This window comes from Bos indicus x Bos taurus, chromosome X, assembly GCF_003369695.1.
Source record: "Bos indicus x Bos taurus breed Angus x Brahman F1 hybrid chromosome X, Bos_hybrid_MaternalHap_v2.0, whole genome shotgun sequence".
In the NCBI taxonomy this organism is placed as follows: Eukaryota; Metazoa; Chordata; class Mammalia; order Artiodactyla; family Bovidae; genus Bos; species Bos indicus x Bos taurus.
The window spans coordinates 65,878,237-65,893,132 of record NC_040105.1 but is presented as its reverse complement, the minus strand read 5'-3'; the positions used below and the strand labels follow the sequence as shown (position 1 = coordinate 65,893,132).

The window sequence follows — 14,896 nt, the reverse complement described above, 5'->3', positions numbered from 1 at the left end:
CCTGGTGCTGGGCTGCTTTATCACTGGTGCCCTACCCTGGAGTCCCTTTGCAGACCATTTGGCCATCTGTCACCACCACCACCTGAGTTCTGACACATGCTAACACGTTATATCTTCAGGTTGTAGACTGAAAAGGAGTTTGGTTCCCTCCTAAAAACAAAAAGTGCAGCATAGCATTTTGTGCTCTATCACTGGAGAATTTATCAAGTACCATCTGTGTATTAGGTACTCTACATAGGTTTCTTGTTTAATCCTTACCATAATCCTTTGAGGTCAAGGGTAGTATTTCCATTTTTTAATTGAAGAAATGGCTTGGTGAGACTGTGACCTGCCCAAGATCACACAGTAAGGGGTGAAATGGATTGTTAACCATGTGTTACCTAGTGACAAGCCAGTATAATAACTGAGCTGCTTTTACTCACAACATTTCTGACACCAAATGTGGGGTTTTTCCACACCTAGCAGTTCTCCATTTCTTTGCAGACACCAACTGGGTATTCTACAATTCAACTCAATTCTGACACTCCCTGGATTAGAGTCAAACTGCACACAGGTTTAAGGACTCACTCCCATAAGACTGCCCTCACGTCAGATGCCAGTTACTAGTATTAGGGTCCCATGTTATCCACACTTCTCTTCAGCTTGGCTACAAATTGAGGGTTCCTGAGGATGGCTGCTTCTTCAGGTTCAGTAATTTGTTTGAACAGCTCATAGAACTTAGGAAAACCTATTATTACTGGTCTTTATAACTATAACTCAGGAACAGCCAAATGAAAGATGCATGGGGCAAGGTATGGAGAATGAGGTGTGTGTGAGCTTCTGTGTCTTCTCTGGGCATGGTCACACTTCCAGCATCTTGATGTGTTCACCAACCTGAAGCTCTCTGAACCCTGTCATTTAGAATTTTTTTACAGAGGTTCCATTGTGTAGGTATGATTGTTTAAATCATTTAAATCACTGGCCATTGGTAAATATCTATTTCTAGCACCTCTCTTCTCCCTAGAGGCCAGGGAGTGAGGCCAAGAGTTCCAAGCCACTAATTAAGTCTTTCTGGTGACCAGTCCCCATCCTGAAGCTATTGAGGGGTCCTCAGCCACCAATCATATCATTAACATAAAAAAGGCCAAATCACTACATAGATTCCAGGGGAGCCATGTTGCCAGTAACTAGGGACAAAGATATATATATATTTTTATCACATACACACATGAAAGTTCCATGGATGGAGGAGCCTGGTAGGCTACCGTCCATGGGGTCGCAAAGAGTTGGACACGACTGAGCAAATTTACTTTCTTTCTATCGTTTCTTTTGGAGAGAAGGAAATGGCAACCCACTCCTGTGTTCTTGCCTGGAGAATCCCATGGATGGAGGGGCCTGGTGGGCTGTGGTCTACGGGATTGCAAAGAGTCGGGCATGACTAAGCAACTAACACACACACACACACATGAAAGCTACTTGTAAATGACATGTAATACACGTTACTGTTATATGTATTATAAAATATATAGAATCTTGAAAAAAATGAGCTGAAGCTTAAATAATAGGTTATCTTCTGCTTTATTGACTATGCCAAAGCCTTTGACTGTGTGGATCACAATAAACTGGAAAATTCTTCAAGAGATGGGAATACCAGACCACCTGATCTGCCTCTTGAGAAATTTGTATGCAGGTCAGGAAGCAACAGTTAGAACTGGACATGGAACAAACAACAGACTGGTTCCAAATAGGAAAAGGAGTATGTCAAGGCTGTATATTGTCACCCTGCTTATTTAACTTCTATGCAGAGTACATCATGAGAAATGCTGGGCTGGAAGAAACACAAACTGGAATCAAGATTGCCGGGAGAAATATCAATAACGTCAGATATGCAGATGACACCACCCTTATGGCAGAAAGTGAAGAGGAACTCAAAAGCCTCTTGATGAAAGTGAAAGAGGCAAGTGAAAAAGTTGGCTTAAAGCTCAACATTCAGAAAACGAAGATCATGGCATCCGGTCCCACCATTTCATGGGAAATAGATGTGGAAACAGTGTCAGACTTTATTTTTCTGGGCTCCAAAATCACTACAGATGGTGACTGCAGCCATGAAATTAAAAGTCGCTTACTCCTTGGAAGGAAAGTTATGACCAACCTAGATAGCATATTCAAAAGCAGAGACTACTTTGCCAACAAAGGTTCATCTAGTCAAGGCTATGGTTTTTCCAGTGGTCATGTATGGATGTGAGAGTTGGACTGTGAAGAAGGCTGAGCACCGAAGAATTGATGCTTTTGAACTGTGGTGTTGGAGAAGACTCTTGAGAGTCCCTTGGACTGCAAGGAGATCCAACCAGTCCATTCTGAAGGAGATCAGCCCTGGGATTTCTTTGGAAGGAATGATGCTAAAGCTGAAAATGCAGTACTTTGGCCACCTCATGTGAAGAGTTGACTCACTGGAAAAGACCCTGATGCTGGGAGGGATTGGGGGCAGGAGGAGAAGGGGACGACAGAGGATGAGATGGCTGGATGGCATCACTGACTCGATGGACATGAGTCTTGAGTGAACTCCGGGAGTTGGTGATGGACAGGGAGGCCTGGCGTGCTGCGATTCATGGGGTCTCAAAGAGTCGGACATGACTGAGCGACTGATCTGATCTGATCTGATTGATAGTACAAAACTTTTCTCTTACCAAAAGAAATTATTACAGGTGTCCCTCAAATCCAAGGGGGATTGCTTGCAGTATTTTCTGCAGATACTAGAGTCCACAGATGCTCAAGTTGCCCATATAAAATGATGTAGTATTTACATATATCCTACATACATTCTCACATGTATTATATTTTAAATCATCTCTAGATTACTTATACAACATAAATGTAAATTGCAAAGTTTGTAAATACAGTATAACTGCTATGTAAATAGTTGCCAGTGCATGGCAAATTCAAGTTTTACTTTTTGGAACGTTCTGGAAATTAAATATATTTTTGATTTGCAGTTGTTGAATCTGCTAATGCAGAACCATGGAAAGAGAGGGCCGACTGTTATTTTAGAGAGGATGATATGATTGAATATGTATCATTGAAAAAAATCCCATTGTTAATACTGTGATTCAGCAATTCATAGTCTGCATCTAACTCCAGTTTCAGTTTCCCTACAAGAACTGAATGACTGTCGTCATGCAAGTGCATCATTGGCTGTGTCCTATATCTTAAAGTTTTTCAGTCTCCCATCAAACACAAATGTTCATGAAAATTCAGCTGATAAATTCTCTCCCTTGATATGAAAAAAAAGGTCCCCACGTGATTTATTTGCCTGCCAGGAGGCTTTCAGGGCCTGTGTCCATTTGATCTGAAGAGTAAGACTTAAAGGTCCTAGATGTATTTCTCGCTGAAAAACAACAGTGCTTCTTGAGTACCTATAATGACAGTTGGGGGGGGGGGGCACGGAATACATGTACATGGTAAAATGTTAAAACGGTATCTAAGGCAGGGATTTTTAAACTGAAGAATTCACATGTCTGAATCTGGATGGGAAGACTTACATCTCCTCCTCCTCCCCCTCTACTGTACTCTATCTGGAATTTAATGTTTCCTTTCATTATGAATGTTGGCAACAAAGTACAGAAATATTAGCAGTACCACAACTTTCTTGATAATAGAAATCAGAGATTCCATAGTTATTGCAGCTCTTTCAAAATACCATTGATATGCACCACCACAAAATCATGGTGGGTTTTATTTTTTAATTTTGGCCATGTTACATGGCTTGGAGGATCTTAGTTCCCTGACCAGGGGTTGAACCCAGGCCCATGGCAGTGGAAGTGCAGAGTCCTAATCACTGGACCACCAGGGAATTCCCTCACAGTGGTTTTTAGTCCTACCACTACATCTCAATGTATTAATAGAGCTATATAAAACAACTATTTTTTGATTACTCAATTTCAGTATAATTGATGTTCTTTGTAGTTTTATGTATTCATTTAAAATGAACAATCTTCAAAATTTTCTTCAAGATTTTCAGAATTTATAGCCCTTATTTAGAGAGTGTTTTAAATGTGGTTTTAAAGCAGTTTCATCTGATACCTACTATTTTGATCATCCCTCTGTATGATGCTGCCATATCTATGTATTCTAGGGAGTGGGCAGCCTTTAGTCTGTTCAGTGGGGAATACTGCATGGAAGCACAGGTGGTCAGAAATGTCTAAAATGGGAAACTTAACTCTCTAAGGTGAACTGCTGCTATGTGGCATAATGTGGGTATGTCAAATGCAGCCGAGAGAGAACACAGTGTGTTCAAAAAATCACTGTTAATAATCACACAGTTGCACTCGCAAACTTTGATTTTTGAAGTAGTGTAGTATTTATAATATTTATATACTTTTTTGTTATGTCTTAAAAGTGGCATTTAAAAAATGTAGATACACAGAACATTGACCCTGGAGAGGACTGTCATAACGTAACCCATACATTTGAGGATGAGGGAATGGTTTAGTCGGACATCCCTGTTTGTTTTTTTTTTTTTTCTTTTTTGGCCTGTGGCTTGTGAGATCTTAGTTCTCTGACCAGGGATCAAACCCAGGCACTGGCAGTGAAAGCTCAGAGTCCTAACCACTGAATCGCCAGGAACTCCCACATTTTTCCCTTTAATCAGCAGTTGGTGAATGGCTACTGTTTAGTACAAAAAACTGACAGAAGAACTGAGTGTTTTTTCTTCCAACAAATGTTTATTTAAAAAGAAAGGAGTTAATGTTGAATGGCCATTATTGAATGGCCATAATGTTGAATGTGCCATGTGCTATGTTATGACACTGGAGCTAATAACAACTGTCCTGGCAGATCATGTTGGCTACCTTATAAAACAAGTGTCTAGGAACTTATTTTATGATTTTCATATGCTAATCCATCTATTCAATATCCAATTCAGTCTGAATTGTATGAGCTGATATTTGACTTTTCTAGAGAAGCTTTCTAAATTAATTTATGCGATATGGTGAGAATCAGATAAAGCAGTTCTTGGAGGGAAGGGACTAACAGGTTTAAAAGGAGTCTGCTTGACTTATCTTAGAGAAGTGAAGTGAAGTTGCTCAGTCGTGTCCGACTCTTTGTGACCCCATGGACTGTAGCCTACCAGGCTCCATCCATGAGATTTTCCAGGCAAGAATACTGGAGTGTGTTGCCATTTCCTTCTCCAGAGGATCTTCCCAACCCAGGGATCGAACCTGGGTCTCACACATTGCAGGCAGATGCTTCACCGTCTGAGCCACCAGGGAAGCCCATCAACTAAATACCTACTGTTGTGCACACCAACCTTTACCCACCTGATTTTGTACCCACAAATCCACAATGACAGAGTTCATAAAATACAATGCTTATTCAATACCTTTTAAAGAAATAATGTATAAAACATATGTAGTCTTTCATACAATTTTATTTTCTCCCTTCAACCATTATAATATGATACCCAAATTTTGTCTTTACTGGAGGGTCTGTAAACACAGGCTTATCCAGCACACTTATAGGCAAGGCGAATGCTGCTTCTTGAAATGGTCCAACCATGGACCCTCTGGTCATCCAACCCAAGTCACCCTGGAAAATCCAAAAGATATGTGATATCAAGTGGCCCCGAAGAGGGAACAGTTCTACTGTAGCTTGAAAACTTCCCAACATGAATGCTAAGGTTCCTAGGTTTATTTTTCTGGGCTGGAGAGAAGACGACTCAATGGGCACAAAATGGGGAAGAGGTCCAACCCCAGGCTGCACACACAAGCACTCACAATGTTGCTGGGTGTCTACTCTGTACTTAGTCACTCAGTTGTGTCTGACTCTGTGACCCCATGGACTGTAGCCCTCCAGGCTCCTCTGTCCATGGAATTCTCCAGGTAAGAATACTGGAGTGGGTTGCTGGCTGCCCTCCTCAGGGGAACTTCCCAACCCAGCAATCAAATCCAGGTCTCATTGCAGGTGGATTTTTTTTACCATCTGAGCCACCAGGGAAGCCCTAGTTATCTGTTAGCTGTGTAAATTTGGTTATGCCAAGGTTTAGACAGGTGAATACAGGTGAATACCTGTATTCAACTGTTCACAAGTTGGACATTTCTGCTTTTAAGATCTTTAAGATATGCCTAAAACTAATGGCAAAACAGAAATAATCCCTACTGCTGTGTGTCCTCCATGAGAGACATTTTAAATGATGAGTGCACCATACCCCTTGCCTGGCTTTATCTTCACTATATTGTGCAGCCACTTCATTGAATTTCATTCCAGACTTTAACTTTTCCATGGCTTCCAAGATTTTTCCATGTTTTTCACACAGAATGTGTCTGACCTACAAGGAAAAAACATGTTCATGTAATACCTGGAGACCCAAACGATTTCCTTCCTCACAATACAGCAGTCACATTGGGATTACCCCCATACTAGTGGGGAAAAAAATGCATTCACTCATGGCAATGGAAAATCCTGGAAGTCTGCCCAAGTGGGCAATAGCCCAATGGGGCAAAACCCCATTTCCTGTATAAGACAGTATCTTGGAACTCAGATTTAGATGGAAAATGGGCACCTGGCTGTGGAATGTTCCCATCCTTTACCATGTATCTCAATGGTACATGAGGAGGAGGAAACTTGATAATGGTTGAGAGCTGGGTACTGGAGTCAAATCCCCACTCTCCTGTATGGTCTTAGGCATGTTTTAAATCTCTAAATGTTTTCCCATTTGTGCACTGAAATAACAGTAACTGTGTTGTGAAGACTGAGATAATGCAGCTAGCACTCAATAAAGGTTACCTATTAATTTATCAGAGGTAGAATGATATGAAAAAAACCCGCAAAGAAATACTTTTTACCAAAAGAGGCCAATTGTATAAAGCCCCTCCACAATTTAACACTTAGAAAAAGAATCATATGTTGAATTTTAAGAATACTCAACCCTAAAAAAGTGTTCAAATGCAACTTATGTTTATATAAAGTCATGTTTTTAAAAAAATCACTATGTCCTTAGAAATGCTTTTGTCAAGATATGTTTTGTAGGATTTCCCATTTCTCATTCAAACAGAATCCATTATTCATTTCTTATTATAGGTGATACACTAGGATAGGGCCTAAAGATGTCTCCCTTATAAATTTAGAGACAGACAAACCATGTCCTCAGGGTTCAGTTAGTAAAACTGGGGATGACAGAATCCTGGACTGGAGAGCTACACAGAAGACACACAGCAAAGAAAAGAATGTGTCAAAAAGCAGGGCTCAGTGAGGCAAACTTCTATAGAATGTGTCCAGCGCTGCCTAGGGGAGACAGGGACAATCTGGACACTAGAGAGAGACATGTTGGGGGATAAGGATGGTTCCTCAGTCCGTATCTTAGCCTGGCTAAAACTTCTTCTCCACTGTTTCCCTCTTTCTGCTTTTACATTCACAAAGCAAACCTGGTTCAATGACTGGGAAAGTGCACACAGCATTCGTGATCACAGAAAGGGGATCCCATCTATCACTTTATAAATGATAAGCAAGGATTCTGGTTTTACATAGTTTGACGGGTTAGACAAAATGAGTCTGTAGTACCTGTGGGGTTTGCAAGTGTGACTGACCAACTGGCAACTGTATGAGACTGACATCTTAGAAGAGAGCCAAGGGTCTTTCCTGGCAGTGGTTAAGACTCCATGCTGTCAATGCAGTGGGCCTGGGTTCGATCCCTGGTCAGGGAACTAAGATCCTTCATGCCTGGTGGTACAGACAAAAGATTAGAAAAAAGAGAGCCAAGCTCCAGAGAGAATGTGGGAGTGATGAGCAAGGAGGTAGCAGCTGATGCTATGGGAGGTGATGGATCACCCAAGGAGGCTACACAGAACGAGAAGAAGTACACAGAATGAGAAGAAGAGGAAAGTACACTCAAGACTCATTGGTGGAGAATATTGGTGTTTAAACAATAAGCAAAGAAAGAAGCTCAACAAGCATAATAAAAAGAACCAGACAGGTAGAGAGAAAGGTGTGTTAACATAAATCAAGGCAAGAGAAAGTTTCAAGGAGGAAATGGGCAACAGGGTTAAATGCTGCAGAATGATGAGGATCCGGATCCTTAGCAAAAGCTGTTTCAGAAGAGCAGTAAGTGAAAAAGCCAGGGTGCAGCAGCTGACGGAGGAAATAATGGGAAGCAGGACAGTAATGAGGGTGGTGGTGGTGGTTAGTTGCTCAGTCGTGTCTGACTCTTTGCAACCCCATGGACTGTAACCTGCCTGGCTCATCTGTCCATAGGATTTCCCAGGCAAGAATACTGGAGTGGGTTGCAATTTCCTTCTCCAGGGGATTTTCCTGACCCAGGGATCGAACCCCCGTCTCCTGCTTGGCAGTCAGATTCTTTACTGCTGAACCACCAGGGAGCTGCAATGTGGATAGGGTTCCCCCAACTAACTGAGTTAGAAAAGGAGAAAGGGCTCTGGTCAGAGGGAAAGAGTCACATACATTAATATATTTTAAAGGTCCCTGGGTATATTTTCAGAATGAAGGGAAAGATGCAGTAAAGAGGGAAAAGTTGAAGACAGCAAAGAAAGAGGGTAGAGATAAATGAAGGAGCGAGGCTAGGCATTCAGAGCACTGCTGGAAAAATTAGTTAGCCTTAAAAGAAGAGAGGTAAGAAGAATGAGGAGGGAGGTGTGGTGAAGATAACTTTGCTGGTCAATGAGTTCCTGACTATAGGTCTGGTTTCCATTTTCTTGTGACAATTATAACAATATTTCAGTTATTGAGTACTTAATACTAACTGTGCTAAGTGCTTTACATATGTGATCTCATGAAATCTTCACACCAACCCTGTGAGACTGAATCAGTGTTTCTCAACCTTGGCACATGTCAGAGTCACCCCAAGAGCTTCTAAAAAATATACCAAGATCTAGTCCCCACCCCTAGAGACTGTGAGGCAGCTGGTCTGGGGTAGATCCCTAGGCATGGAGACTCAGAAGCTCTCCAGGTGAAGTTGATGTATACGAGGGTTGAGAACCACTGGACAAAGCTGTCTGCTGATTGACTGGAGGAGGGTGGTGGATGGCTTGAGGCAAATGGCAAGGGATCTCTGTGCAGTTCTGATGGCCCAGACCAGGGTACAGACCAGGAATCAGTGGCCCCAACCCCCGAGGCTGTGTGACTCTCCAGTGGGCTCCAGCAGTTCTGGGTTTGAGTGTAAAGAAAGGAGATCACTGGATTGATCCTGAGTTGTGGTCTGGCAGATAGACGTAGTGGATCACCAAAAGGAAAGGAGTCAGGGCTCCATGATCCATCTAGTTTCCAGCCTATAAGACATACAGGGCTCAGAGAACAGACACAAAGCCTGGGAGAAGGTGAAGCACAGGGCAGGCTAGAGGGCCTAGAGGTCTGTGCGTGGAGAGGAACAGAACAGGACTGAGGGAGGTGGGAAACAAGATGAAGGAAGGAAGCTGTGATGGGAAGGTAGGTTTCAGAATCTGGGCAGCTCTAGTGACACAGGGCAGGGCTGGGTTCAAGAGTGCGGTCTAGAGCAGAATGGCAGGTGTGGAAGGAGCCTAGATCCTAAAAGGCTGAAGGGTTTGGGGTCCCTCTGCTACTGGGGCCTTCACAAACACTGGAGACAAACCAGCCATCCCCTAGCAGGTGAAAAGTTCAACATACTACTCTCATGTGTCCATGGAACACTATTCAGTAATACAAAGAACAGACTGTGGATACACACAACAAGTGGAATGAAATCTCCAGAGGTTTATGGTGAGTGAAAAAAGCCAACCCCGAAAGGCTACACACTGTATCATCCCACTTACATAGAAATTATAAAATTATAGAAATTGAGAAGAGATGAGCTGCTGCTCTGAGATCATGGAGGGCAGGGGTAGGGGATCCAGGGGGGAAGTGGGTATGGCTATAAAAGGGCAACAGGAGGGATGATGGAAATGTCTGGATCTTGATTGTAGCAATGTCAACCTCCTGGTTGTGCTAATGTACTAGGGTTTTGTAAGATGTTACCATTGGGAAAACAGGATAAAAGGTATAGTGCTAAGTCATTTCAATTGTGTCCGACTCTTTGCGACCCTATGGACTGTGGCCCGCCAGCCTCCTCTGTCCATGGGATTATCCAGGAAGAATACTGGAGTGGGTTGCCATGCCCTCCTCCAGGGGATCTTCCTAACCCAGGGATTGAATCCATGTCTATTACATCTCCTGCACTAGCAGGCGGGTTCTTTACCACTAGCACCATCTGGAAAGCCCCTGACAAAAGGCACATGTACATGTATAAAAAGTACATCTATCCTACAACTGAATGTGAGTCAAAAATTATTTCAAAAGGAAAAGTTTAACAAAAGAGTTTAACCTTAACTGACTTTCCTAGCTAATTGATGCTTTCAAACTGGTGTTGAAGACTCTTGAGAGTCCCTTGGACAGCAAGGAGATCAAACCAGTCAATCCTCAAGGAAATCAACCCTGAATATCCATTGGAGGGACTGATGCTGAAGCTGAAGCTCCAATACTTTGGCCACCTTATGCAAAGAGCCAACTCATTGGAAAAGACCCTGATGCTGGGAAAGATTGAGGGCAGGAGGAGGAGGGGGTGACTGAGGTTGAATACCATCACTGACTCAATGGATATGAATTTGAGTGAACTCTGAGAGATGGTGATGGACAGGGAAGCCTGGCATGCTGCAGTCCATGGGGTCACAAAGAGTCAGACAGAACTGAGCGACTGAACAACAACCACCTTTCCATATACCTCAAATATAGCCACACTGAACTTATTTTTGTTTCCAGAAAGGGCAAGATGCCTCTTTAAAGCCACTTCTTCAGTTGGATGCCTGGACAAAGTAGCTGGCTTGCATTTAGGCACCATGTTTTATGAAAATTATCTTTGGATACCAGAATCCCACTTCACATGGTGGGATGTTCATCTGAGAATGAAGGTCAACTATACATGAAAAGCAAATTCATGTCTCCCGTCTCTCTATCTTTCTATGGGTTCACTGAGTAGAAAAGTGGGCAGAATGGCCCTCTCTATTTACATTTGCTCTTTTTTTGGCTGCATACGTATAGGTGCATTTATATGCTACAACTCCACTGTAACTCTTCTCATATAGCAATAAAATTTCTTTCTTTACCTAACTGCTCCCAACTAGACTGTAATAACACGGAGCATCTCTTACCTGTTTTTTTTTTTTTTAATACCCAGAATTTAGTACACTGCTTGGCACAGAGCAGATGTCACTAAATCCTTAAGGAATGAATGAATCAAAGTATGGAATCCCACATCCTGACTGAAACATGGAAATCGCCTTTTTATGTAGCATTAAACAGTATAATTCTATTTCAGATTATATTATCCCAGGGCAGACATACCTCTGGCACTATGTCAGGAACTTCAATTAATTATTTGCAATTGTCTCCCACCTTAATTTTCATGGTCAGGGCTCTGGCTTGTAGCTCACCAGTGGGGAAGCTGTCTAATGAGACCCATGCCTTTGCCTGCTCATCTCAGCTCTTGGTTTTGTCAAGTAGTATTTCATTCTGAGAAATAACTCATTCACTTACTTGGAAAGACTTAATACATTTTAAGGAAAAATACTAGAGTATGAAGAATTTCTGGATGTCTGAGAAAACATTTAAGAAATATTTAAAAGGAATTACTTTTCGTAAGCGAGTGATCTATTATTTTCCACTTTTGTGTTATCTTGATCTTCTATCAGTATTAGGCTAGCCTTAGGATGAGTTAAGCACGCTTTCTTTTCCTTTTATGTGTACCAAAATAACAGATGTATATGTTATTTATATTTTAAATGAAAAAAAAAAAAAAAAAAGGAACGAGTAGCTCACCTTTACTGCATTGCCACCACCTTTGGGACCCTGAGCCTTCTTCTCAGAACTCTCACTCCCAGAGGCTGCTTTTCCTTTAGAGAAGAGATGACAAGTACTCATTTAAACTACACTTTCACCTTATTACTCAACACAACAGGAGTTGATACTTCCATCACAGCACCAAGCTTTAAAAGGGAACTCTGCAGACACTTTACATCAAGCTAAATTAACCTGTAACTCACCTCTTAAAACAAATTTGTGCCCTACAAAAACCCTTCAAGGAAAATGGATACACAAGTGAGTGTGCTAATAGTTGAATGGGAGCACCAAAAACCTGGCCTGGATTCTCTAGACCCAGTTTGAAATCCTGCCTTCCAAGAGCAAACCTTGGAGCTCTTGTGAGATTTCTAATAAGCACTGCAGCTATGTACTTGGATACTCACAATTATAGTAGGTAAAATGTCCAAGAATATATTTTAAATAAAGATCAAATTTCCTACCACCCATATTTGGCTAAAGAATACATTCATGTCCAAACTCCCGGAGTCAATGACATTGCCTACTGATAACCTTCCTAAGAAGTTATCAATATTCAGATTAACACAACGGGCAGTATTTTACTTTTTATTACTGTGTCATTTTGCTACTATGCCAATTTCTGTGTTAATGGCAGCATATTTACTGTTAGAGGTTGATGTTCCTAAGAACTACTGTTGGTTTAAGTGTTCAGTTCATAAACATTTCCTAAGTAACTAAGTTCCAGGCACTGGAGATACAAAGATGAACAAGCCATGGCATAATACCTTCCTTCAGGGGGCTCATATACTACTGGGGAAGATCGTTATGTAAAAGATCATTTCAGGAGAATGAGCTATGCTCTATAAATAGGGGGCTGTGGAAGCACAGAGGTACATTTTAGCCAGTTAGAGAAGGTTTCCTGGATGAGTAGGAGCTGAACAGGCAAAGACAGGACAAAGGTGAGGAGAATTCCAGGGTAGGGGAACAGTGTAGTATGTGGAGGAAACTACGGACGAAGCCAAATCTGAAGTGGGAGTGCTGTGAGATGAACCCAGGGGAGGTGGCTGAGGGTTAGGGCATGAAGGCCTTTGGGCTCCATTAAGGAACTTGGAATTTATCCTAGAAGTAACGGGGACCCATTGAAATTTTATTCGGGAGACTCCATCCTGTCTTAGGAACCCCAATGCCAAGCACCCAAAAGTTGTTCAATAAATGTTCCACAAAACTGAAAATCCAAAATGCCAACCACCAAATGCCTAAGAAAATGTTACTGCCAAAGGAGTTTTATTACACTAAACTCTTATTTTCTCTAGAACAATGATGCCTTCCAGTCATCCCACCCTCTGCCCCAATGGATGATATCATCTTCTGAATGCCCCTTTACTCCCTCTGACTGAGGACTCTGGCAGCAACTTCAGGCTTCCTTTCCACCCTCACTACTGCCCTAATCTTGCATGACTTCACCATCTATTCAGAGGAATCATCCAACAGCCTAACCTCACACTTCTAGACCTCCCTCCCAAATACCCATGCCTTTTACTCCAGGCCACCTGTTCCCAGAGGCACGTGATGAAACTGTGCCACTCACAACTAATTCAATCTCTAGCTACATCTTTCTGTTCTTCCAGCCGTCTCATGCCTCATTCCCACAACACAAGTTCTTTAATGTCACAGAACCACCTCCTCCCTCCCCCCATTCAGTTCCTTTATCCTCCTATGTTCTCCTATGCTATCAAACTTCTCCTTCCCTTCCCAGTCTGGATCCCATGCTTGATCATCTTAACTGTGTCCCCAGTGGCACTCTTAATTCCCTTGGGTTGCTTTCCTTCTACTATCATTGTCCAACAAAACCTCAACGTTGGCTACAGGTTATACTTAGCTCTTCTCAATCTTGTATTGTGCCAGTTATATGAAGAAGTGAAGTGAAGTGAATTCGCTCAGTCGTGTCCGACTCTGCGACCCCGCGGAATGTAGCCTACCAGGCTCCTCTGTCCATGGGATTCTCCAGGCAAGAGTACTGGAGTGGGTTGCCATTTCCTTCTCCAGGGGATCTTCCCAACCCAGGGACTGAACCCGGGTTTCCCGCATTGGAGGCAGATGCTTTAACCTCTGAGCCACCAGGGAAGCCAGTTATATGGTACTAGGTAAATCATGACTGAGCAGACTGTGTCCTCTACAAATTCAAGGCCTTCAATTTTAAGCTCTCAGCCCTAAGGGCAATCCTTTTTTAAGTGTTTCATCCCCTCTCACCACCCCAATGACTATTCCAAATGCTTACCACTCTCCTCAAGACCCCTACTCAGTACTTGTCTTGCTGTTTTAAAAACTACCCTTGCCTTCCACTTTTTACCACATCTATCTTCATCTCTGTGACGTCAAGCTTAAGATGTCCCTTCTCCTACTCAAAGTCAACTGCTCTACCTCTTTTCTCCCAAATTTCATTACCCTGTAGCTTTACCTAACTAATGGATCCTTCATGACAGCCTCACTCCCAACTTTTGCCCATTCGGAAGAAACTAACAAAATCAAACTTTCTTGTAATCCTTTCTCCTCTTCTATCCACCATCTAATCCCCATGCTTTTAAATCAAAACTGAAGTCCGTATTGACTGTTTCTAACTTATCACTTCCTGGTCAGTCCAACCCGCTGCCTCCGCCCCGGACCCCGGCGGTCTGCTCCCTCCGCCTTGCTTCTCACCCAACCCCATTTCTTCTTGGTTTCTCTGGCTGCTCTACCTTTTCCCCCTTTTCCAGAACCGCTTTTTCCTTTCGGGGGCATTTCCAAAGTCTGCCGTTGAACTCTCAACTGCTTAGGTTGCCGCACAAAGCCCCTTCAGGCCCCACTGGTGTGTCCTAAACATAGGCCAGAAAGCTGCATCACAATTGGCCATCCTTACCGTGGCTCCGGAAGCAGGCATATCTTGGGGCAGGCCCGGTCCTTTGACTCTTGGGCCAATGGGGCTGAAGCTCGGACGGGGTAGAGGGGCGGAGCCAAAGGCTGGGCGGGGGCAGGAAGCCACGCCTCTGTGCTTTTTGTGGCTTCTTTCACACGTCCTTCTTTTGCGCCCTTTCCCCAACTGCCCTACGCACTTCCTCCACGCGTG

General features: G+C 42.8%; 1 protein-coding gene across 1 annotated transcript; it reads right to left on the bottom strand.

Annotated features, from left to right (window-relative positions):
• Positions 1-5,386: 5,386 nt before the first annotated feature.
• Positions 5,387-14,646, bottom strand: PIN4 (peptidylprolyl cis/trans isomerase, NIMA-interacting 4). Its single transcript, XM_027533563.1, has 4 exons — positions 14,529-14,646; positions 11,794-11,867; positions 6,182-6,301; positions 5,387-5,562 (listed from the first exon to the last, which is right to left on the bottom strand). The coding sequence occupies exons 1-4, from the start codon at positions 14,569-14,571 to the stop codon at positions 5,404-5,406; spliced, it is 396 nt and encodes a 131-aa protein (XP_027389364.1). The 5' UTR covers positions 14,572-14,646; the 3' UTR covers positions 5,387-5,403.
• Positions 14,647-14,896: the final 250 nt, after the last annotated feature.

Coding starts and splice junctions, on each gene's coding strand:
- PIN4 (XM_027533563.1), bottom strand. CDS start 14,571: ATGCCCCCGAAAGGAAAAAGCGGTTCTGGAAAAGGGGGAAAAG. Junction 11,868..14,528: donor TTCTGGAAAAGGGGGAAAAG/GTAGAGCAGCCA, acceptor TCTTCTCTAAAG/GAAAAGCAGCCTCTGGGAGT. Junction 6,302..11,793: donor GTGGTGGCAATGCAGTAAAG/GTGAGCTACTCG, acceptor TTTTCCTTGTAG/GTCAGACACATTCTGTGTGA.